Raw genomic sequence first — 26,227 nt, forward strand, 5'->3', positions numbered from 1 at the left:
AGGTTAATATTTACTTTATGGTTAAAAGAAAATCACTGCATGGATTTAAAAATCTAAACCACACGATTTTTACACAGGTCTAAGCCCCATTGTGAACAGTTCCTTGGACAATAGTTTAAATTTCAGTAGAGTTAAATATTTATACTTTCAGTTAAATTCAATGAATATTCAATTTGTCCCCCCCTTGGCAAATGTTTCAGTTATCTCTTGCTACATAACAAATACTCCCTGCCCCTGTTTTTTTTTTTTTTTTTCCAGTAGGTTCAAAACAATGGTTTATTGAACCCCTTTACCCTCTGTTGCCTTTCTGGTATTGTAATAATTTAAAACAATAAGGAATTATTATTTCTTATTATTCTGTGTGTTGGCTGGGCTCAGCTGGATACCTCATCTGTTCCATTTGGTAGGTGTTAGCAGTTGGACTGGGACTAGAATGTCAGTGCCTTTGTTCCTGGGCCTAGGGCTTCAGTCACTGAGGCACTCCCTCTCTTTCCATGTGGGATTTTTAGCAGGGCAGATGGACTTTTATATATAGTGTCTGAATTCCAAAAGAGTGAAAGCAGAAACTGCCAGGCTTCTTCAGGCCTAGCCTTGGAACTTGCAGTGTCACTTCTGCCTTCTACTAGTCAAAGCAAGTTCACACACTCCCAGAATTCAAACTCAAGCTCAAGTAGGGCCCAGAATTAAGAGAAGAGGAAATAGACTCCACTTCCTAATGGGAGGAGGAGCATACATGTACAGCATTGGGAGGAATCGTAAACCTTCTTTTTGCACACAGTCTATTCTAGGAAATAATTAAGAAAGGTCATACTTGATAGTTTATGATGATAATGAATAAAACATGTTGATTGCCTCCAAATTCATTTTTCCTGACATGATAATACAAATATATAATTAAACGTAATATAATAGTATATGCCTATAGTAAGCTAGTAATAGCTCCTAAAATATGTCTGCCTACTAATTCTTGGTACTTGTGAATGTTACCTTATTTGGAAAAAGAGTCTTGACAGACAAAATCCGCTGATGAAGAGATTATTCCGATATGTCCAGATGGGCCCTATATGCCATCACAATGTCCTTATATGAAAGAGTCAAAGGGAGATCAGACACCCACAGAAGAGGTGGAGTCAGGATGAGCGTGGAGGTAGAGATGGGAGGGATGTGGCTCTAAGTGAAGGGATACTGGCAGCCTCCAGAAGCTAGAAAAGGCAAAGAACAGACTGTCCCCAGGGTCCTCTTGAGGGAGAGACCTGCCCACACCTTGATTTTGGTTTATTAAAAATAATTTTGATCTCTGGGTTCCACAGCCTTGAAAGAATTCATTTATGCTACTTGAAGCCACTAAATTTGAAGTAATTTGTTACAGAATTCTTAGGAAAAGAATACATGTCTAAATCTGAGGTGTTCTCTCTTTTTTTTTTTAAGATTTTTATTTATATTTATTTATTTGAGAGAGCGAGAATGAGAGAGAGAGAGAGCACATGAGAGGGGGGAGGGTCGGAGGGAGAAACAGACTCCCTGTTGAGCAGGGAGCCCGATGTGGGACTTGATTCCGGGACTCCAGGATCATGACCTGAGCCGAAGGCCGTCACTTAACCGACTGAGCCACCCAGGCTTCCTAAATCTGAGGTGTTCTCAATGTATTAACAAGATTTTAAGTATTTGAAAGAATTTTTGTCTGTTTTAAAATGTTTAAAAACTTAGTGAAATGCTTTGTTAAGATTTAAAATCTGTCCTTGATTAATAGAAGTCAACAAAAAATACATTTCAATTTATGGAAATTACTTTGTAATTATAATTTTCAAATAATTGCAACCTCACAAGAAGGTACAAAGGGAGGTCCTGTGCACCCTTCACCTAGCCTCTCTCATTTTACGATCTTGTATAGATGTACAGTACGATATCAAAACCAGCATATTGATATTGGTGTAATCCATAGTTTTTCAGATTATGAATTTTCTCTGCCTATGTGTGTGTATATGTGTATAGTTTTTTGTAGTTTTATCAAATGTGTAGCTTCATGTAATCCTTAACCATAATGAAGATACTACTAAACTGTACCATCTCAAAGACTCCCTTGTCATTTATAGCACACCCATCTGCCCGTCCATACCTTCACTCCTAGCAACCACTGTTGGTTCATCTCTATCATTTTGTTATTTCACAAATGTTATATAAATGAAATTATGCAATATGTATCCTTTTGAAATTGACTTTTTCCCCCATGCAGCATCATTTCCTTGAGGTTCATCCAAGTTGTTGCATGTATCAATAATTCTTTCCTTTATTCTTGCTGATATGGCATGATATGGATATACTACAACTTGTTTTACCATTCACCCACTGAAGGACATTCAGTTTGGGGCTATATAAGTAAAGTTGATATGAACATTTATGTACAAGTTCCTGCTTGAAAATAAGTCTTTATTTCTTTGGGCTATATGTCTAAGAGTGCAAATTGGTGGTCAGTGTGGTAACTCTATTATTAGTGCTAAAAGGAAATTCCAGCTATTTTTTTTAATTTTTAGAGTGGCTGTACTGTTTTATATTTCTATGAGCAGTATATGATTGATCTAGTTTCTTTGCAGCCTCAGCAACTTTTGGTGTCTTTACTTTTTAAAATTTGCTTTTGATTTTAGCCATCTTCATAGGTATGTTATAGTCCACCTTTTTGGGCAAAATATATAAAAGTGTAAGTTGTGACTATGTATTGTCCTTTGTAAAACGATGTTTCTCTCCTTTTGTTTGGCTCTGTGATTTTTGTTACTTTTTCACTTAATGAACACATTTTATGTAAAGGGGGTATAATTTGGAAAAGAAATGTTTAGGTTGAACTCTATATTGTTGAAATTTTTTGTATTATTTGTCAAGATCATTATTTCAGTACATTATAGAATCCCTTATATTTTTCCTCTTGCAATTATTCCATAACTATAAACTTCTCAAGATGTGTCATTTTTTTCTTGGGTGTTGCAATATAGTTTAACATTTTGTTTTTATTCAGATAGTCTTTACTTTTTACCCTATATATTAGAATTAGAAAAATATATTTCATTTGAATCCACAATAAAGTTCAGATTCACTATTCATAGTTAGTTGATATTTAAAGAAAATTTTATTCAGTAAAATTTGTAATTGTCCAAGTCAGGGAGGTAATTTGCTGTTCTTATTCTTTAATATAGAATATTAAACTTTTGGCAAGTGCCAGTAATTAGCCAGTGCAGGCATGTCTCTAAGATGCAAGTGCCTGCCTGTTATTTTACGTCTTTGCATATTTTCACTGGAAATGTTAATTGGAATTTAATACAGTTTCAAAAGAGGTTGTAACAATAGTTTAAGAGCTAAACAGTCTTGAAAGATAAAGAATTGCATAATATTTTGAGTTAATTATATAATGAAAATATTAGCAAGACAAAGACAAAAGCAGTGAGTGCTGTGAATTGTGTAAGAATGATGAATCACAGACCTGTACCCATGAAACAAATAATACATTATATGTTAATAAAAAAATTTAAAAAATTTAAAAATTTAAAAAAAGAATCTCAGTAGCTATATATCAATGAAACAAATTGAATTCTTTTAGTAAATTGAATTTTTAATTAAACATATTCTCTGAAAGAAAACTCCAGGCCCAGATGGCTTTATTAGTGAGTGCTGCCAAACATTTAAGGAAGAATTAAAACTAACTCTACATATATTTTCTCAGAAAATAAATGAGAGACCATTTTAAAATTCTATTTATGAGTCCACCAAAACCAGAGAAGTGAAATACAAGAAAAAATCCTTATCAAAATATTAGCAAATTGATTCTAGTAATATATTAAAAAGGTAATACGTCTTGACCAGTGACGTTTATCACACAATGAAAGACTGGTCTAAAATACAAAATCAATTGATGCTGTATGGTATATCAGTAGATTAAGGAGTTACATGATTATCTTAATAAAAGTAGGAAATTATGTGTCAAAATTCAACAGTTAATCAGGATTAAGAAAAAAAAAAGACCCTCGCTGAACTAGGAATTAAAAGAAACTTCCCTAAACTGACAAAAGGCATCTATGAAAAAAATCCATAACTAACATTGTCCTTAGTAAAATATTGAATACTTTCCCATTAGCACTGGGGCATAGATGAAGATGTCTGTTCTTAACACTTCTGTTCAAAATCTTATTTTATTTATTTATTTTTTTTAAATGTTTTATTTATTTATTCATGAAAGTCAGAGAGAGAGAGAGAGAGAGGCAGAGGCAGAGGGAGAAGCAGGCTCCCCGCCTAGCAGGGAGCCTGATGCAGGACTCGATCCCAGGACCCTGGGATCATGACCTGAGCCGAAGGCAGACGCTTAACCATCTGAGCCACCCAGGCGCCCACTTCTGTTCAAAATTTTAGTGGATGTCCAAGCCAGTATGGTAAGTCAAGAAAAAGAAATTAAAGGTAAACAATTAGAGGAAGCTTAAACTATATTTACATTTGACATACTGTGTGTATATAAATCTTAAGGGATCCTAAAACAACATCAGCTCGAATTAGCATTGTTGCAGAATAGGAAGCTTGTATTAAAAATCAACTTTTTTCCAGAGACAATTTAAAGAAGATGTCAAGTTCATAGAATGGAAAGCTCAAATTTTTAAGACGTCAGTGCTCTCCAAAAGGGTTTATAGAATTGATGTAAACCCAGTCAAAATTCTAGCAGGCCTGGGTTTCTTGGGGTAGAAATTAACAAGCTAGGGGCATCTGGGTGGCTCAGTAGTTAAGCATCTGCTTTCAGTTCAAGTCATAACCCAGGGTCCGGGGATGAATGGAGCCCCACCTCGGGCTCCCCACTCAGCGGGGAATCTGCTTCTCCATCTGCCTCTCTGTCCCTGCTCATGCTTGCATGTGCCCTCTCTCTCGCTCTTTTTCTCTCTCAAATAAATAAACAAATAAATAAATAAAAATAAAAAAGATTAATAAGCTGACTTCAAAATTATGTGGAAAGGAAAGGAAAAAAATAAATAAAAACCATTAAAAATGGTTAGGGTTGAGAAGCACTGAGTTAGAAATTTATTATGTTGATTTAAAAATGTTTTGGATCTAGTTTTAAGTGCTTTAGGTTTTTTTCTGAAAACTTGCATGTAAAGATAATTAAAGCAATGCAAAAATGGGAGAATGAGAAAAATGTAAATATAAGTCCAAATTAAGTAATGTAACGTTCCCAACATTTTTCATATATGTTAAGTCCTTACACAGTAGATGAGTGGAAAGACACCAGTTGTTTTAAATTTATAATAGTTGTATTATTTAGGGTTCTTTGTTTGCAAGCTGTAGAGACTGATACTGGCTAGGAGGCAAAAATAAAATAAAATGAAGAAGAAATATTGGCAAGGCTCAGGGGCTCAAAGGAACGATGGGGTGCTTGGCAATGGGATGGAAAAGGGCAAGAATGAAAACAGTTCTTAAAACTAGGAACCAGAACCCACGACTACAATAGTAGTTACTGCCTGGGCACAGTGCCTTTGGAATTGAGATGCCAACCTTTTGATCTCTTTGTTCCTGTCCTCAAGATTCAGAATCCAGGGAGGGGAATTCTAACTGGACAAGTGTAGAAGATTATTTTCAAAGGTGGTGGCAGTATTTTTCTTTTCTCTCTACTTGTACCTTCTGCAATTTGACTTTTTGCTAATTCCATTAAAGGTGCAGTTTATCCACTCAAATCAATCTGAACTTAGTTGAGTGACTTGTTTTGGCCAGTGAAACCTTAGCAAATGCTACACAGAGGCTTTACTAGCATTTGCATGTTGGGCTTAATTCTTTTGGCTAGAGTTGGAACTCTGAGCTTATAATGTCAACAAGTTGGAGCTAGCATTTTGGAGAGACTACATATGGGAGAATCAAAGTGCTCTGTCTAATAGACTGCCTCCTGCCAGAATGTGAGCAAGACCATCTTAGCTCATCCTTACCCACTTGATAGATGACTGTAGTGGAGAAGTGACCTGAGTCAAGACCAGCAAAGCAACTGATCATCTAAGCCTAGTTCAAACTGCAAACCCACAGAATCATAAGCAAATAAAACCTTTGTTTGTTAAGCCACTAAGTTTTGAAGTAACTTATGCAGCAGTAGAAAACTGGTATTAGGAAAAAAAAAGTGATGTTAAAACAATTTAACATATAACATTGACTCTAGACCTACATTATCCTAAATCATTTGCAATAAACCAGTTGTAACAGAATACAACTATAAGAGGGATAATAATCATAATAACAAAAGAATACATATATTGAGTTCTGTCAATGTGCTGGCATTTATCCAAACATTTTATTATTAGATAACAAAGTAACTTAGCCAAAGTCATAAAACTGTAAGTGATAGAGCTAGGATTTGAACTCAATCTGTTTCTAGAAACTAGATATAAGTGTTTGGCATCAATACATGTCTCTTCTCAGCAAGAAATATTAATTTCTACAAGATCTCATAATAGTAAGCAAGAAGGATTATATGAAAACGTGAAGAGGTGGGGTCATTATCCTTTTTTTGACTAGGAGTTTTATATTTAGACGGTATCCTAAATTGCTTCCTGATATGAAAGATGAGGACATTCTCATACTTTTATTTCTGTCTTCTCCCATTTCAGTTCCCCTGATTTTGTTAGTTATTTTATTTTTTGAATTTTAATTCATATTTTTCCCTTAAACATAATTCATATAGATTTTAAAGCTTATTTCCTGCTTAAGTTAATGTTCACTTCTATCCTTTAGCATGGCTTCTATGTTACTGAAGTTTTTACTTTGTTTTCTCACTTGGCCAAATTTCATTATCATGTAACCTGTTCCTCTCCCTCCCTAATAGGGATCATCGGATCTCTTCCAGACCAGAATATTTGCCTGTGGCTTTTATAATTGGAATACAAAATAATTGAGTATAAAAATTGGAGATTGAGTACTTTTTCCTCATAGTTCTTTTAGAGGTTATTAAACATCCTGAGAAGTCCTTTTATTTCCCCTTTCTACTTTTGCTTGAAATCCCTAGGAATCTTTATACCAGTATTTTTCAGTATTGACCCCTCTGTATTATTGTTATTTGAAAATATGAACCAGGCAAAACTTCCATTAATTTATCTTTCAGAATTTTTTGTTATATTCTATTTTCTTGCTTTCTTTCAGAAGCTGCATAAAGCCAAAAGTAAAGATATGAATTTAATTTCTGAATGGACTTGTAAAAACCAATTTTAAGTTTGTTGGATCACCTTTATCTGACTTCTGTTTCCGTTAGCTTTTTCTCTGAATTACTTTAAGATATTTGATTCTTTTCATTCTTTTTGCAAAGTTTCCTGGAGTCTGTTCTCCATGTGTATGGATGTACTTGTAGCAGCTTTTATTTGTTTCTAAGGTGCCTTTTCTTCCTATAGTGAATTTTCCCATTTCTTTTCTGTATTCCATATTCATCCACCTAACTTTTTTTCTTCCCAATCATCTTTTATATCTTTTCTTTGGGTTTTTTTTTTTAAAGGGAGACCTTTTTTAATCTTTATTTTATTGTGTCTCTGAGTTTTCTTTTTTTTTAATGTTTTATTTATTTATTCATGAGAGTCAGAGAGAGAGAGAGGCAGAGGGAGAAGCAGGCTCCCCACCTAGCATAGAGTCCCATGTGGGACTCAATCCCAGGACCCCTGGGATCATGACCTGAGCCTAAGGCAGATGCTTAACCATCTGAGCCACCCAGGTGCCCTGTGTCTCTGAGTTTTCTTAAATAAGTAATCTACTTGAAACTTTAGAGCTATTTTCTACATTTGTCTTTTGCTTGTGTTTCTTCCCCTCTCAACAACTACCACTCCGTCTCCCTGGTTCTATATAAAACCCTATCATTCTTAGTAATTATCCTTAAATGTGTAGAGTTCTTTCTTGTCATACTATTTGATAAAGAAATTAGTGCCATGGAAATGGAGCCTAGATCAAGTGATCTGAGGAACTCCCCATCTTCAATTCAGATTTATTTTCTGGAACAGTGGTTGTCAAATTTTTTTTCAATACAGTCGGTAAATATTTTAGGCTTTGCAGTCTGTACAAAGTGACTGCTGTTGCAGCACAAAATTAGCTATAGGAAATATGTAAATGTGTGGGCATGGCTATGTTCCAATAGAATTTTATTTATAAAATCACACAATGGGTTGTTTTTAACCCAAAGGCGATATTTTGTTGACCCTTGATCAGGTATTCAAGATATCAGGGATAGACAGGAGGCCGTTACGAGGTAATGATGCAGACTGCTAATGCCACTCCTAGGTGCACATGAAGTGCAGTAGATGACAGCTTGCTTCTGTCGCAGGAATGGTTGGTGCTAACTTGGCTGTGCAGTTATTTGAAACTGATTATCCTATTGCCTGTGACCTGCAGAGTACTGATACTTTGTGACTTTCCCACCTCACTTGCTTCCTGGGCATTCCTGCTTCATTTCTTCTTTTCCCAGATGTAGTGATGATCAAAATACTTTTGGCAACAGTCAACCTCGCTTTTTATTCTCTTTTTAATCCATGTTTATAGTCTACTTTTATGAGCTAAGTTCTTCGATAAGCTTTTGGCATCATGAAAAAATGTCATCTCTCAGAAAAGTTGGGTCTTGAAGATGTGAAATTAATTTGGCTTCCAAATTGTTGTCTCATATGCTAAGTTTTTGCAAATCCATTCAGAAACTCAATTTATATCTTTACTTTTGGCTTTCTGCAGCCCTCGGAAAGGAAGGTCTCGGACTCAGTGAGTATAGGGCCTTAGGATAAAAAAATCAAAAACCCCAAAACAACCAAACATGTAATAGTGTAGAATGCTTGTAGATATCATACAATATTATTCTGTCCTCCTTTTTGGAGTTCATTCATTTGACGGACAAGTTTAAACCTTGAGAATGTGAGATGAGTCAGATAAAGTCATTTTCCAGGCAGAGGTTATGGCCTAGTGAAGAAAAGAGCTCTAAATAAATGCAACAAAATATTTATGTCACATTCTTTGATATGTTTAATTTTATAAAGGTTGCCTAGGATTATTGTATTATATAATCTGTATAGATAGATAATGTTTCATATATTAGATGTATTTCAGGCATTTATATCATTGTGTTTAAATTTTGTTTACATGTGACACTTTCATTTCATGGAAAATATGAACTTTGGGTAGTTTGATAGAAACTTTTATTTTTATTTAGGATTTATTTGTTTGAGAGAAAGAGAAAGCACAAGTGTGGGGTAGGGGAGGGGCAGAGGGAGTCTTAAGCAGACTCTATGCCTAGAGCACAGAGCCCTGCGTGGGGCTCAATCTCATGACCCTGAGATCATGACCTGAGTCAAAACCAAGAGTTGGACACTTCACTGACTGCACCATCCAGGCGTCCCAGCCTGATGGAAACTTTTAAATGTAAACTTTGCCAAAGGATATCATATGTACATTTGTATGATTATTCATTAAATATGTAATAAAACATTCAGCAGCATCCAAAGTTGTTTTCCTTTTGTTTTTTTTTTTTTGCAAAGTCTAGATATTTATAGAAGAAATACTACAATTTCTGAGGTAATTTGGGGGAGGCTCATGAGTAACCCTGTCTTTTAATTTTCTTCTTTCTGAAATGATGGGTGTTTTTACTATAATAGTATTTCTAAACTTTGATACATTCCCTACCTTTCTATTTGTATGGAAAAAGCAAAAAAGAATAGCTTAGTAACCTTAGTTTATTGAGGAAACTAAGGTTAAGAATGATATAACTACTAGAAGTTATACAACTAATAAATAAAAGAACGAGGACACACCTCCAGGTTTGTCAGAATAAAGCCAATGCTCTTATCAATGTATCAGTTAAATTACGGTGCCAAAAACTTACCTTTAGATAATTCAACAAGTGTAGATCTACGTAATTCATGTCTCGCAAATCACAGTTTCCTATATGTCAGGTTGTTTTCTTACAGTAAAAATCATTTGGAAAATTACCTGATTTCAGTTTTCCAATGATTGTATTTATTCATTTACTCAACTCGTATTTATGGAGCTCTCAGAGAAAAGAAAGCAAATTAAATGGACATAACCCCTAACCTCTTGAAACTTTTTCCACATCAAAAATTTGGTGATCTCTTTACAGTAGTCACTATGAGAAGTTGTTCAGTTATTCTAGAGATGTGCCCATTATTTAAATATCTTGCAATGCTACTTTTTCAGAATTTCCTCTTCACAGCCTAACTCTCAATCCTCACCAAATCCAAAATAAGGGTTTGCTATTAGGGTATATATTTTAATTTGGAAACAGCTAAACACCTCCGAACCTAAAGGCAACAAATAAGTTACATGGTCAAGTTTAATGAATTCCTTTTTTTCTTTTTCATTGAGTTACCCAGCACCCTGTCTTATTCATTAAGATTATGAGTTAAAGTATGATGGGCTATTTCTCTGACTTTGAATGTAGTTCTATCAAAGAATTCCATTTTTCTTCTAGCAATAAATGATAAAATTCTTGGGATAGTATTTCTAAAGCTCCCAACCCAGCTTTGAAGAGATATATTCATATATTCAATCACTTTTTATAATAGACAATGCCACTGGTTTGTAGACATACCCTTACTTGGTCTGTATTTGAACAAAGAAAAGGATATGAGATATAACATAAAAAGAAATAAAGAAAAGGAAAAATGCCAAAGTGGTGGCAGTGTGTTTTTTGGGGTCATGTGAGAGAATGTTTACACAAATAATAATTGTTACCACCTCCTGCGTCTCTGTTTATGCTATTCCATATGTTTTGTGTGGCCTCGCTCCATTCCTGCCCAACTGTAATGCCGCTTTTATCCAAAATTCCTGATCTCTCCTACTGTAATGATATTAGGTCATATAAATTATATAATGTAGTATAATTATTTGGGAGGTGTCTTTCTCTCTTATTAGATATAAGCTCCTTTAAGGCAGATATCATGTGATTCATTACTGTTTATATCTCTGAATTTTATCCATATTACAATTAATATCAAGTGAGTGAATGATGAATGTGTGGACAGAAGAGATTTTGTGTAAGACAAATTTACAGGATGGCATGCGATTGTGTATGTAATTCTGTAAGGAATAAAATAAGGGATGTGCTTTAGTCAGAAAGGTAAAACGGAATAACTAAGAAAAAAGAGTCAGAAAATTTTAATTACTAACAAATAGCATATATTATGCATTGGCGTATACCTAAGATCAAATTTGATTTATGCAAGAAGGAAGAAGTTAGTTAAAAGAAATGTCTAAAGCACATGTGTACTTTACACTTTTTATACTTCTGGTCATATCAAGCTCTGAAGTGAAGGGCCAAGGACAATCAGATGTCTTATACTCTGTAGAAAGAGTTTTTATCATAAAAATTAATAATAAAGAGACTTCATTATTTTAAGTACTTTTCCTCATTAAATATTATTGCTTTTCTACTTAAAATTTTACAGGTACCCATAGGATATTGGACATACAGATCCAGGATTCATTAAGACTTTGTCACCTTGAGCCAAGGATTTATTTGATACCCTCCTCCATCTTTTATTCATACCAATTAACATATTTCAAAAAAGAATTAACATATTTACCATAAGGGAATTAAAAAAAAAATAGTACTACCCACACTTTCCAATGCCGAAGAATAGCAAGGTGGTAAAAAGAGAATTAGACGATGAAGTTATTGAGTCTGTCAAAGACCTTCTTTCCAATGAAGACTCAGCTGATGATGCTTTTAAGAAGAGCGAACTAATTGTTGATGTTCAGGAAGAGAAAGATATAGATGTTGAAGAGGAATCTGAAGTTGAAGATGAAAGACCAGCTTGGAACAGTAAGCTACAATACATCCTGGCCCAAGTTGGATTTTCTGTAGGTTTAGGAAATGTGTGGCGATTCCCATACCTATGTCAGAAGAATGGAGGTGGTAAGTTTTGGGGTTTTTTTGTTCTTGTTTTTGTTGTTAAGTGATACATTGCTGAGTAAATCGCAATTGACTGTCTCAAATAGCTCGTGTTGCTGCTGCAGCCTCATTATTTCAGAAACCATGAATTCCATTGTAAAGCCAGGGAGACTTCTTTGTTGGAAGTGAGCTCAACTCTGTTTTCAGATTAGGTTTCCATAGGAGCAGATGGCTTGTTATGAATACTCAAAGATTGCTCACAGATTCTTTCTGTAGATGCTATTAAAATTCACTAAATTACTGACCTTTCTAACAAACGTTAGAGGCAGTCAGTTGTTCTCTTTGGAGAAAAACCTAAAGTGTCTGATATAAGACAGGACTGGTGAAAGAAGTCAGAAAGAATGTTCTCTCCACAATTTATTAACTCTGAATTTTAAATTATTTCACTTTTCAAAACAAAAATTACATACAATTTAGAATAATTATGGTGTTGAAATGCTGACCAGAACTTTGTAGATCCCAGGAGAAGGGATTTAAACAGACAATTAATGTAATGCCAAACATTCTTCATCCTTAGATATCATATATATTTGGTTTCTGATGCTACAGTATTTGGGGACAATGTTTAGTTTCAAAGAAAACTTCAAAGAAATTAGCATCCTTAATTTAATTTTATTTGTTTTAAAGATTTTATTTATTTATTTGAGGGAGAAAGAGAAAGCACGAGAGAGCAAGGGGGTAGGGCTGAGGGAGAGGGAGAAGAAGACTTCCCATAGAGCCGGGAGCCCAATTCCATGCAGAGGCTCCATCCCAGGACCTTGGGATCATGACCTGAGCCAAAGGCAGATGCTTAACTGATCAAGCCACCCAGGCACCCCCATCCTTAATTTAATTTTATTTCTATTTATTTATTTATTTTTAAAAGTTTAGTTCACTTTTTTTTTTAAGATTTTATTTTATTTATTTGACAGAGAGAGACATAGTGAGAGCGGGAACACAAGCCGGGGGAGCGGGAGAGGGAGAAGCAGGCTTCCCGCAGAGCAGGGAGCCCGATGCGGGGCTCAATCCAAGGACCCTGGGATCATGACCCGAGCCGAAGGCAGACACTTAACCGACTGAGCCACTCAGGCGCAACCCCCATCCTTAATTTTAAACAAAAATATTTCCCATCAACATAACATTCTAGTTTTTTGCATTTTCGCATATAATCAGTAAAGGTTGTTTAGCAAAAATTATCCTAAATATCAATAAAAAAGCATGTACAAAGAATGGGTTGTTCTTGTAAGACACAAGTTCTATAGTACACCAAAGTCAAGTAAGTAATGTTAACTAACATTTGGGTTGAAACTTTGTTATCTCTATACATGGAAACTATTAAAATAAATATAGTTAAAGACTAAGTACTATATTAACTGCATTTCAGCACACAAAGGGTAGAAAGATATTTCGATATTTGATTTCAGTTTGTGATAGTTTTGTTGACTGGACAAAAATATGGTTTTATATTTGATGTACAAATCAAATGAAATAATATAATCATATGTGAAATTTCTTTTTAGACTATAAGATAAAAAGCTAAGGTGTTCCGATGACAAAATATGTTAAAGATCTTGCTTAGTTAATTCAGCTAGGCACAAAACAACAGGTTTGGAGAAAGTTGCCTGGTTGACAAATCTGCCTGAGAGGTAAGAATCAATATAGGACGTATGTGATAATACTACAGCACTCCACCGACACTGTAAGCTCCTTAGCTAGTCATTAACACTACATATGAATTATTTATCGAATCAGCTATAAGCAGCTATGCACTACCCTGCTTTTTGTTTCTCATGAGCCATCCCATTTGTGAAGTCTAGCAGAAGATGAAGTCTGATTTTTAAGTCTTTCACCTTATGAGCCTTACTGGTCACACTATTAAGGAAGAAGGCTCTCTTGGCTGAAGTCAGGTTGCCTTCCATTTGATCCCATTTTTTTGTTGTTGTTGTTGTTGTTGGCAGCGAACTCAAAGGATTTCATATTTAGAAATTAGTTATTAGCAAAAATTGCTCCTCCTCATTTTCATATGGAAAAAGAGTCAAAATACTCTTCCTACTATTGTTTCCTCTCTTCTAATCACAAATACTACACAGTGATGTTATAAAATGCCAGTGGACTTTATTGTTTCAAAATGGCTGTCAGGATACAAAAGGCTGTACCCAACGCACAGTATAGCATTGAACCTTCCTGGTATTTGAGTAGTGTTTTCTGGCTGTTTAGTCAAACAGCTTATGACCACCTGAATCCCACTCATTTGTCACTTGAGGCACTTGATGAATAATAGAACTAAAAAGTGATAGACCCAACATAAGTTGATTTGTCTGAAGATATTAAACTTAAAGTACAATGGTTAAGCTTAATCAGTAGTGTATAATAGAAGCTACCAGCCCAGGTTTTGAAGTCAATTTGGCCTTGAAGCCTGGCTCTTTCCCACACTAACCATGTGACCTTTTGCAAGTTAAGTTACTTCTTCTGGTTTAGTTTCCACACCTATAAAAAGTGATGATAATGGTACTTACCCCATTGTATTCTTGTAAGGAATAAATGAATAACTACATGTAACATGCTTAGAAATGTGCCTGGCAAATAGTAAATGCTCAGTTATATCTTAGTTCTGATGTTTTTATTTATTTAGTTTATTTATTTAGTTATGACTATTTTTAATATGGGGGCTAACAGTAATTTGAGTTAAAGAAAAAGCTAAGTATCTAATGGCATGCCATGCACACATAACTGAGGAAAGAGTCCCAGTGAGTCCAGTTTTAATTCACTCTCTCTGTCTGTAGTCATTAACACATATATAAACTTATCCACATTCTAAGATTAGGTGCATGTGTTAAAATGCACTTTCAGTCCTTTGGGAGACATTTTCAGGTCATTAGCGCCTGAACGTTCCTAATAATTTTAGAATTAGATATTTTATAATTCTGTTTTATGAGCTCATGTATCCATGCTTTACATTACATACCCATCTATAGAATCAACTCAAGTCCAAAAGGCTGCAAATCGGTCATAAGAAAGCAGAGATTAGGGGCGCCTGGGTGGCTCAGTTGTTTAAGAGTCTGCCTTCAGCTCAGGTCATGATCTCAGGGTCCTGGAATCGAGTCCCATGTCGGGCTCCCGGCTCAGCGGGGAGCTTGCTTCTCCCTCTGCGCCTTCCCCTGCTTGTTCTCTCTCTCTCTCAAATAAATAAATTAAAAAAAAAAAAAAGAAAGTAGAGATTTTCTATGGGCCACCATATTAGGGAAATTATTGTATATGGTCATTATTTCACAGATACATAGAGATACTGAGATAAGTAATTTTAAAAAATAATGTTTACTTCTTCAACAGACTACCAAAAAAATTTGGACAACTTTCAGAATCTATTCAATACCATTAAACACTTTTTTAAAATGGGAAAATACAATAATGGCCTCTAATTTGAAAAGGGCATTGACACCATCAATTGCATGACTGACTTGACAAGTCTCTGGTTGGACAAAGCTCCAGATAAGAAATTTGAATGTAGGAAGTCCATTCTAGAGGTTACTTAATGAATAATTTGCATATGTATTCTTATGTAAAAATGAATACATTTCACATTTAACTTTATCAGTTAATAGAGCCTAATATTAACATTGTCAAACTATTTTAAAATAACTAGTTATATGTCTTAATTTGAGATTTGGCTATAATTTTCTTAAGTATGAAAACCTTACTACATGGATAATATATATTTGCACATATATTTTACAGTAGGTGTTAAATATCTTAGTTTCTCACTCAACCTCACTGCCCCTTCACAGAATTTTGGAAAATAAAAAATTCCTTTTGGGGCACCTGAGTGGCTCGGTTGGTTAAGCTTCTGACTCTTGATTTTGGCTCAGGTCATGATCTCAGGGTTGTGAAATCGAGCCACATGATAGGCTCTGCAGTAGGCATGGATTATTATTTTTTTTTTTGTAAAGATTTTATTTATTTGAGAGAGAGAGACAGAGATAGCGAGAGAGATAGCAGGAGTGGGGAGGAGAGGGAGAAGCAGGCTTCCTGCTGAGCAGAGAGCCTGATGTGGGGCTCGATTCTAAGACCCTGGGATTATGACCTGAGCCAAAGGCAGATACTTAACCAACTGAGCCATCCATGTGCCCCATAGGCATGGATTCTGCTTAAGATTCTCTCTCCTTCTCCCTCTGCCCCTCCCCACCCCTCAGCCTGTGCACACATGCTCTCTCTCTCTCTCAAATAATAATAATAATAATAATAATAATAATAATAATAATTCCTGAAACATACTTTTTAAATGAAGTATATTTGGGGAAAAAATTACATTTGTCTGAGGTAGTTCTTTTTTTTCTATTTTTTTTTTCTTTTTCAATTTAGGCAGCCATTTCTTCTCTCCTGTTGTTATTTAGGGAAAAAGTAATCTTTAGTACTATAAAATTTCATTCATTCTAATTTATCTGATTTGGAATGCATGTATAGGTGAGTTTGAATAAGATCTAATAAATTCACTAGCAGTGTGTGAATAAGAATTCCAGGATTTTGTGAAACCTACTTGAGGAAATAATTTTAAAGAATCAATTTTTTATGGAAAATGAAATTGTTTTACCCTTTCAATAAAATGAAACTAAAATTTATATTCTCACTTTTATCATAATTATTTTTTATCATAAACTCTTTGTAGCAGTCAAATTCAGGTTTCAAATACAAAAAGTTTAAAATGATGAAATTGCATTTTCTTTAAAGTCTCATAAACTATATAGAAGTTCAAATATCGTCTTTTATGAGATAATTTAAAATTAACGTATTCTCTACTGTGACTGTTGAAAATATATTTTATTTGTTCTTGTCTCTATAGGTGCATATCTTTTGCCATATTTAATACTGCTACTGGTAATAGGTATTCCCCTTTTTTTCCTGGAACTCTCTGTGGGTCAAAGAATTCGGCGAGGAAGCATTGGTGTATGGAATTACATAAGCCCTAAACTGGGTGGCATTGGATTTGCAAGTTGTGTGGTAAGTTTCCTGGTATGGTATATGCCATATAATTTTTACCGGGTTTGTAACTGTATAGTTTGCATTTAAATGAAACCGTTGAGTGTGTATTTCTATTCAACTCTGTAATCATGTTTTTAAAAAACACCATTGGAGTTTGCACTAATGCACTAACCAAGCTGTAAATATTAATACAGTTCATCTTGATAATGTAAGTTCTTAAGATCTAAGAGAGACATCTATTTAGAAAAGATAATGTGTTTCAAATAAAAATGAATGAAGATTTTTAATATGTTAAATGGGGTTTTATGCATTTCATCTCGCTTCAAAGGAAGTGGCATGGAAGGTGTAATGTAATCGTGCTATTTTGTTTTGCAGGTGTGCTTTTTTGTGGCTCTCTACTACAATGTCATCATTGGCTGGAGTTTGTTTTATTTTTCTCAGTCTTTTCAGCAACCTCTTCCTTGGGATCAATGTCCTTTGGTGAAAAATGCTTCACACACTTGTAAGACCTGTATCATGTAGTGGTTTTGTATATAAAGATCATAAAGTTGCTAAGGGTGTGAGATTTTGAGATTTTTTTTTTCTTTTCTTAAAATAATGTGGAAAAATCTTTCAAAATTATCATTACAAACTTTCCTCACTTTTAGGATTGGCATACTTAGAACGAAGACCGTTGGCACCATCTAATTTTACTAGCTCTTCCCAAGTTATTTTATCATGCTGCATGACATTGGGGTAAAATATTATAACTCTTCAGTTGTTAGCTTTGACAATTTTTTATTTTGTACAACTTTCTTGATGCCTTACACTTTGATTAAAATAAATAAAATATAACTTTCAGTTATAAAATAAGTAAGTCATGGAGATGCAAAGTACAGCATAAGGAAGATAGTCAATAATACTGTAATAATTGTATGGTGACAGATGGTAACTACACTTATTGTGGTGAGCATCGTGTCATATACAGAACTGTAGAATCACTATATTGTACACCTGAAATTAATATAACATTCTATGTCAACTATACCTCAGTAACCCAATTTTTTTTAAAAAAGGCCATACAGGTAATCATACATAAAAAATAGGACAAAAAGAATTTGGATCGAAATAATTTTTTTATGTCTTTAGTTCCCTTGTTTCATAGTTTTCCCATCATTTATTTTTAAATCCCAGAAGATAAATAAGGGACAATTCCCTATAGTAGTGGGGTCCAATAAATCTAGAATGCAACTCACATATGTAGTCTAAAATTTACCAGCAGTCACATTGAAAAAAGTAAGAAATAGGTGAAATATTTTTCCAAAATATTAACATTTCAACAAATTATATAAAAATTGTTAATGTAATAATTTAAAATATTTTTCTTGCACTAAGTCTTTAAAATCTTCTTTGCATTTTGTATTTACAGCACATACCACTTTAGACTAGCTTCATTTCAAAAAGTCACATATGACCAGCAGCTAGTGTATTTGATAACTCCGTCACAGGAAGTCAGTCAGATAATTCTGGGTGTGGAAGGGGCTATAAACCTTTTGTGTTTTAATTACCTTGCTAAAAAAAGCTTCCATATTCCTATTTCAGAAATGTGTAATAAAAAATATTAACAAGAATACATGTCCGTGGATTTTTCACAATTTTGCACAATTGAGTTTTCACTGTGAATTTAAATGCTTCTCTAGAATAATAGTACTTTTCTCTGAAATGTTAAGAACTGATTTGTAGGCTTATTGGGGAAACAAAATGCCATGACTCTTCCTAGTCTGAAATGATTGTAATATCTTTCTTTCTACAGTTGTAGAGCCAGAATGTGAAAAAAGTTCCGCCACCACCTATTACTGGTACAGAGAAGCCCTGAATATTTCCAGTTCCATTTCTGAAAGTGGGGGCTTAAACTGGAAGATGACCGTCTGCTTGCTGGCTGCCTGGGTTGTGGTTTGCTTGGCTATGATAAAAGGCATTCAATCTTCTGGAAAAGTTAGTATGCTAGAGCCCTTCCTGCTTCTGCTAATCACCACTCCTGCATATGATGCCCACCTCAGGCTCCGCTATAAACGTCTGTGGGCAAACTACAAGTACCACGTCATTCTAGGTAGTTAAATAAAGATTGGTGAAAAGTGGTGCTTTAAAAAATGCGTTTAAACTAAAGAAAGAACCTACAGACATATTTTATAGTGAAATCTAAAGTCACTTTTAATCTTTCCTTATTTCATCAAAGAGATTTTTTGAAATTTTGTGTCAGGACCTAAAAGACCTTTATTTTTGCTCTTCATTCTGTTGATCCTCATGTTTTAGTTCACTGAAGATGAAGGTGAGACAGAAATAACAGGAGAGTGAGTCCTACAAATCAGGAGATGCGTGCCTCAGGCTGAGGGTGCAGCCCTGCTGGGTCCTGAAGCTGCAGAGCTGGATCTGTGGTACCTGGCAAGGGTCTGGGGGCAGAGCTCAGCTGGGGGGAGGGGGGCGGGGCTGGCAGGGAGGCACTCTAATGTGAAGCTTTGCAGGTCAGAGAGCGGAATTCACATTTTATTGCAACTGTATTAAAAATCCCTGGAGTTCTTTAAGCAGGAATAAGATAACCTGAGTGGTAGCCTGAAAACTAGAATATCACCAGTAGAGCAGGACTACTTCTGGATGTTTGACTTTAGCACCTAGATGGATGGTTGCGCTATTTGCTGAGACAGAGATAGGTGGGGACATCTCTGGGCGACAGTCAGAAGTTCTTTTCTGGGTCTGAAAATTTTAGAGACCTGTTAGGCTTCCACGTGCAAATGTCAAGGAAGCAGTAAATATCCGGTTAGGACAATTGCTTTTCTACGCTAATACATTTGCATAACTTTAAGCATAAACATTTGTGAAGCAGAAAGTTAAACCTTGACATTGTTAATTATTCAGTCTTAGGAGCCTTCACAGGGGCCCACTCTCAACTCCAGAAGCTTTACAGAATTATAATGGAATTTTGATTAATGAAAAAAAAAGGACTCTTTTTTGCTGTTGCTGTTACCTAAAACAATAAAAGTACGAATTTGTTAGGGAGATAGTAGCCATTATTTCTCTTAAATATTGCTTGTTTTGTGAACTATAAGAAATAAACACTATTCAAATTACATCATACCAGTGGACTATTTTAAAGGAGTGTAAGTAAGGGAGATTCCCTATTTCTCGTTATATCTCAAATAGGATCTTAAGTAAGTCACATTCCATTAAGACTAATAAGCCATTCTAATATGATGCCTACACAACGTATTAATAGTACTATTAATCATGCTATAAAAACAGAGACCGTCAAAGTATAGAATAAAACATGATCTTAACTACAGAAAGGAATATAGTTGTTAGGGTGTCTCACCTACATTTTTTTTTTTTTTCTTTGTAGATCATGTACTTTAGTTCTCTTTTCCCGTATGTGGTACTTATATGCTTCCTAATCAGAGCACTCCTTTTAAATGGTTCAGTTGATGGCATCCGCCACATGTTTACCCCTAAGGTATGTACTGCATTTCTATTTAAGGCTTATGATCATAAAAGCATTAGGTATATTGTTCATATGTTCCCACAGCTAGATTTAAAGGATAATTGTTCTAACATACGTATGCTAGCCTTTTAAATTATAGCTGTTGTGTTAATCAGCCTAGAAAAACCAGGGCTTTTAAATATCCATAATTATATCCATCTATTTACAATTTTAAATGTCCCATTTTAGTTCTAGAGTGAGACAATCACTATGTGAACCTTAAAAATTCCTTTTATAGTAAATTAACTTCTAATTTTTACACTGATAAATTTTAGGACTTTTCCATCTTTTTAAAAGATTTTATTTATTTATCTGAGAGAGAGAACGTGAGCAGGGGGAGGAGCAGAGGGAGAGGGACAAGCCGACTCGTGCTGAGCATGGAGCCTGCCATGAGGTTCAGTCCCACAACCCTGAGATCATGACCTGAGCCAAAATCAAGAGTCAGACACCTAACCGACTGAGCCACCCAGGGGCCCCAGGACTTTTCCAACTTTCCTCTATTTCCTTCTCTATGTCAGTGGTTCTTAATCTTTTGTAATTGACCCCTTTGAAAAAACCGGTAAGATCTTCTAACCAGAGAAACATAATGAACGTATTAATTTGTTTAATGTCTCAGAAGGTTGACAGATCACCTAAAATCCATGAACCCAGGCTGAGAAGGCTTCTGTACTCTAAATCCTGTCTCAGAGAAAATCCATGTTCTTGTTTCGAGGTTTTGTGCCTCCTAGAATAATATTTATAGTGGTGAGTTTGGGAAGTTTTGTAACCTTTATAAATGCATATGCATTTCAGGAAAGTTCTCATTAGGGTCCACAAAAGACTCAGAACTGATGTTCTCTCATTCATCTTAGAGTTGAACTCAATGCTGGGCACCTTGAACCTGCTTAATCAATCCTTGTAGACTTGGGATAGTGATTTGGCAGGAAACAAAAACAAGTTTTGAAGGGTTTATACATTTTAGTTATTCACTGAAATGAAGTTAACACCTCATTATTAGTTTGCCAACACTATTACAGGCAGACATGGAGTTATAAAGGTAAAGTTTCAAAATTAGTTCAGAAAGTGGAAGTTATCTGAAGGGTGAATTTGCAGCCAGAATCATGTTGTGGGATTTGGGCAGAAATTAGCTTTCCTGGAATTCTTTGTCACTCCAGCTGCCTTGATAGGATGTAAAAGAGGCTGTGTTCTTTGGGTATCAAGTTTCAGCTTAGTATTCATTCTCTAGTAGCAAAAATGCTGCCATTGGTATCTGATTTTCTTGACTAATTCAAAAGTCCTGGTTAGCATTTAGAGTTGTTGGAACCCCTCAGTGAATAACTAGTTAAGATATTTGGCTTCAAATGGGCCATATTTACTAAGCAAAAATATTTACATTGTAATTTCTAAAAGAAAAGATTTCTAGTTTAAAACAACCAACTTTGGTGTGAACTTCTGGAATATCACCTTATATAAGTTGGCAATTGCTTGTGACATAATTCTAAATATTTGAATTAAATAACTATCTTAGAATTCAGCTACTTTGATATGACACTTTCACATGGCCCTGTATTTAAAACTATGGCATTACTGACATTTTCATCCGGGACTAGGAATCACTATTAAAATATAGTTAATTCTTTCTTCAGCCCACTTTTCATTGACTATAGATAAAATTCTGTTTTAGGTCACTGCACGTATGATAGTTAATATAATAACGATAAGTTGTCAGTTACTTTTTAGTTTACGTTGTTTATCCAAGGGAGAAAGTAAAGCACACAAACTATTCCCAAAACAGTGAATGGAGATTTAGCTCCTGAAACTGGAAGAAAGCGGAATGTCTTTAGTAAATGGGTGTTGCCTGCCATCTAGTGGGTAAAGTAGAGATAGATAGTTGAGTGTATTTGAGATCAATATTAATGATAGAGTGGTAATGTAGCAATGATCAACAAACAATATGAGTATTTCAGTTAAATCTTAATAAATTATAAATATAATCGTGATTATGTTTCATGAGAATATTATATTCTATCTCAATTATAATCACTAAAATTAAACAATAAATTGAACTAAAATTGAACAACAAATCCTAATAACCAATAACTGAAATAATTAAATCCTAGTAACTAAAATTGAACAATAAATCCTAATATTTGAGAAAATGCACATTTTGGAATCACTCTGGTTTATATTTCAGCTCTACCTCAGAACTGCCGTGTAACCCTGGGCAGGTTACTTAACCTTTTTAAGATTCAGACAATAGTAGCAACAAATTTCATGGATTGTTCTGAAGATCAATTGAGGTAGTCCATACAAAGTGCTTATCAGTACTCCTACCAATGCAGTCCATATATGTCAACAATTATGGAGCACTTAGAGTGTGGTAGGGCATGTGATAGAGTGGTATATGCCTTGTTACTCCCATCTTCAGTTGAAGAAGCTGAAACTCAGGGAGGGCAGCCACTTACTCTAGATTGCACTGCTTTTAGATTATTAAATGGCAGAATCGAAATCTAAAACTGCGGACCTCATCTTCTTATCCACATTTGACATTGCCCCCAGTGAAGGCAGCCTCATTGCAATAGTAAAAAGAGATAAAATACCAATTTAAACACTTTTTTTTTACTCAAATCAAACCTGTTCATTGACATCTATGTCACATATGGCTAATATTAATTGTCCCATTTAAAAGGTTTGATTATAGACAGTGATAATTGTCCAAGAAGTAAAGCAGAGTTACTTGAAATATATGTTCAGCACAGGTTCAGACCTTCAGAACTTTGGCTCTGAAAGGGTCTTAGAGATGATGTAGCTGCATTGCTTCAATTTTCAAAGAAAAGGCTTTCAGAAAACTATTGAAAGAAATGCATCATACATACGTGAATATGCAAAGTACAAATAGTCAACGCTCCCAAACTTATAATCTGCTTATTATCTGCCTTGACTACTGGACTGCCCCCAGAAAACACAAAACTTAGCATATTAGTTAAATAATTAAATTTTATTGGTAATTAATTTATTTTGCTTTGGAAGGAAAACCAAGACTTAAAATAGGAAATGATTGAAGATAGTTAATTTCAAACAGTCCTTTTGATTTGTCTTAAAGATTACTTAAAAATTCCTACACAAGTAGAAAATCTCCATCTACACGTTTGTCTCTAGTTTTCCTTTTTTATATTTCTGGTCTCACTACTAAGTGAAAACTCTGTTACTTCTACTAAGAACAGATTACTCCCCCAGTTGAAATAACCTTTGGGTGCATAAATATCATTATGATATATTTAAATAAGAGAACTGATTCCATGTAGATTATTCCGAAGTACTATGTTACAGCTGACTTCTATTATGTTTAATTTTAAACAGCTTGAAATGATGCTGGAACCCAAGGTCTGGAGAGAAGCTGCTACTCAGGTGTTCTTTGCCTTAGGTCTGGGATTTGGTGGTGTCATCGCCTTTTCAAGCTACAACAAAAGAGACAACAACTGCCACTTTGATGCTATCCTGGTGTCCTTCATTAATTTTTTTACATCTGTCCTGGCAACACTGGTGGTGTTTGCGGTTCTGGGCTTTAAAGCAAATGTCATAAGTGAGAAATGCATAGCAGAGTATGGATATTAATTTCCTTTAGCTTTTGATGGCATAATTGTATAAAACATATACCCCCCACACACACCCATAAAGGTGCATTCGTTGTGTTGTTCTATTTTTCAGAAATTCGAAGGTGATCATAAAACTTTTGAAAATGGGCGACATTAGTCGGGATATTATTCCTCACCATATCAACCTTTCAGCTGTTACTGCCGAAGATTATCATTTAGTTTATGACATCATTCAAAAAGTGAAAGAAGAAGAATTTTCTGCTCTTCATCTCAATTCCTGTCAAACCGAGGATGAGCTAAATAAAGTGAGTAGGCTATGTTTAAGCAACACAGTAATTATCACTCAGGTAAAAAGACACATATCCAGAAGACTTCTTTTAGGAAAATGAGCTTTAAAATGACAGTGGAAGATTATGCTGTTTCAAAATTCACATTTTTATTTCAGAGAACATACTTTTTTTTTAAAGTTTTTATTTTTATTTTTTTATTATGTTAGTCACCATACATTACCTCATTAGTTTTTGAGGCAGTGTTCCATGATCCATTGTTTGCGTATAACACCCAGTGCTCCATGCAGAACGTGCCCTCTTTAATACCCATCACCAGGCTAACCCATCCTCCCACCGCCCTCCCCTCTAGAACCCTCAGTTTGTTTCTCAGAGTCCATCGTCTCTCATGGTTCGTCCTCCCCTCGATTTCCTCCCCTTCATTTTTCCCTTCCTGCTATCTTTTTTTTTTTAGCATATAATGTATTATTTGTTTCAGAGGTATAGGTCTGTGATTCAACAGTCTTACACAATTCACAGCGCTCACCATAGCACATAGCATCCCCAGTGTCTATCACCCAGCCACCCCATCCCTCCCACCCCCCACCACTCCAGCAACCCTCAGTTTGTTTCCTGAGATTAAGAATTCCTCATATCAGTGAGGTCATAGGATACATGTCTTTCTCTGATTGACTTATTTTGCTCTGCATAATACCCTCCAGTTCCATCCATGTCATTGCAAATGGCAAGATTTCATTTCTTTTTGATGGCTGCATAAATTCCACCTATTCTTTATCCATTCTTCTGTCGATGGACATCTTGGCTCTTTCCATAGTTTGGCTATTTCCATAGTTTGGCTATTGTGGACATTGCTGCTATAAACATCGGGGTGCATGTACCCCTTCAGATCCCTACATTTGTATCTTTGGGGTAAATACCCAGTGGTGCAATTGCTGGATTGTATGGTAGCTCTATTTTCAACTTTTTGAGGAACCTCCATACTCTTTTCCAGAGTGGCTGCACCAGCTTGCATTCCCACCAGCAGTGTAGGAGGATTCCCCTTTCTCCACATCCCTGCCAACATCTGTTGTTTCCTGACTTGTTAATTTTAGCCATTCTGACTGGTGTGAGATGGTATCTCATTGAGGTTTTTGATTTGGATTTCCCTGATGCCGAGCGATGTTGAGCACTTTTTCATGTGTCTGTTGGACATTTGTATGTCTTCTTTGGAATAATGTCTGTTCCTATCTTCTGCCCATTTCTTGATTGGATCATTTGTTCTTTGAGTGTTGAGTTTGATAAGTTCTTTATAGATTTTGGATACTAGCCCTTTTTCTGATATGTCATTTGCAAATATCTTCTCCCATTCTGTTGGTTGTCAACTTCTTCCTAGAAGCATCGCCAAAGGCAAGGGAAGCAAGGGCAAAAATGAACTATTGGGACTTCATCAAGATAAAAAGCTTTTGCACAGCAAAAAAAAAAACAAAAAAAAAAACAGTCAACAAAACCTAAGGTTTTTATTTTAATAACAGTTAGTTAACGTGTGGAATTTAAGGAACAAAACAAACAAGCAAAGGGAAAAAAATAAGAGAAATCAAAAGAACATGTTTTCTTAAATTACAAAGATTTGCTTTACTTTAAAAAGCAATCTCACTGATTAAGCCACAAAAATTTAAAATATGAATATAAATCAATTTTCATCAAAGAAAATGAAGTTAGTCTGATTCTTTTCTTGAAATGATCTTTAACACAAAATTGAAGTTATGACTATCATTAATGTATTGCATGGTTGTTTGGACACATAATTGATATTTAGCCATTTTAATATTTTTGTTTAACAAGTTCATGACTAACTCCTTTAGCCACTGTCATTTATTTTAATAAACATGAAACAGGTGAATATTAATACGTATCATTGTATTGGTTGTTGCCCTTTCCCCTGTATTGCCAAAAAGGAAAATATAATGGAGAAATCAACCATTGATCC

At 34.9% G+C, this 26,227-nt stretch overlaps 1 protein-coding gene across 4 annotated transcripts in view; it reads left to right on the forward strand.

Annotated features, from left to right (window-relative positions):
* SLC6A15 (solute carrier family 6 member 15) overlaps window positions 1-26,227 on the forward strand; it is a 42,840-nt gene that overhangs the window by 6,777 nt on the left and 9,836 nt on the right. For all 4 annotated transcript variants that reach the window (XR_012380671.1, XR_012380670.1, XM_073900581.1 and 1 more), the window contains exons 2-8: window positions 11,427-11,896; window positions 16,749-16,906; window positions 17,264-17,390; window positions 18,681-18,862; window positions 20,262-20,372; window positions 23,739-23,980; window positions 24,087-24,279. Coding sequence is in view for 2 of the 4 variants with exons in the window: in XM_073900581.1 (XP_073756682.1) it covers window positions 11,608-11,896; window positions 16,749-16,906; window positions 17,264-17,390; window positions 18,681-18,862; window positions 20,262-20,372; window positions 23,739-23,980; window positions 24,087-24,279 (1,302 nt within the window). In the remaining 2 variants the exon portion in view is untranslated. The remainder of the gene's footprint in view (window positions 1-11,426; window positions 11,897-16,748; window positions 16,907-17,263; window positions 17,391-18,680; window positions 18,863-20,261; window positions 20,373-23,738; window positions 23,981-24,086; window positions 24,280-26,227) is intronic.

Source organism: Callorhinus ursinus, unplaced genomic scaffold (genome assembly GCF_003265705.2).
Source record: "Callorhinus ursinus isolate GAN/ISIS: 27379988/994484 unplaced genomic scaffold, GSC_fseal_2.0 scaffold14, whole genome shotgun sequence".
Classification (NCBI taxonomy): domain Eukaryota; kingdom Metazoa; phylum Chordata; class Mammalia; order Carnivora; family Otariidae; genus Callorhinus; species Callorhinus ursinus.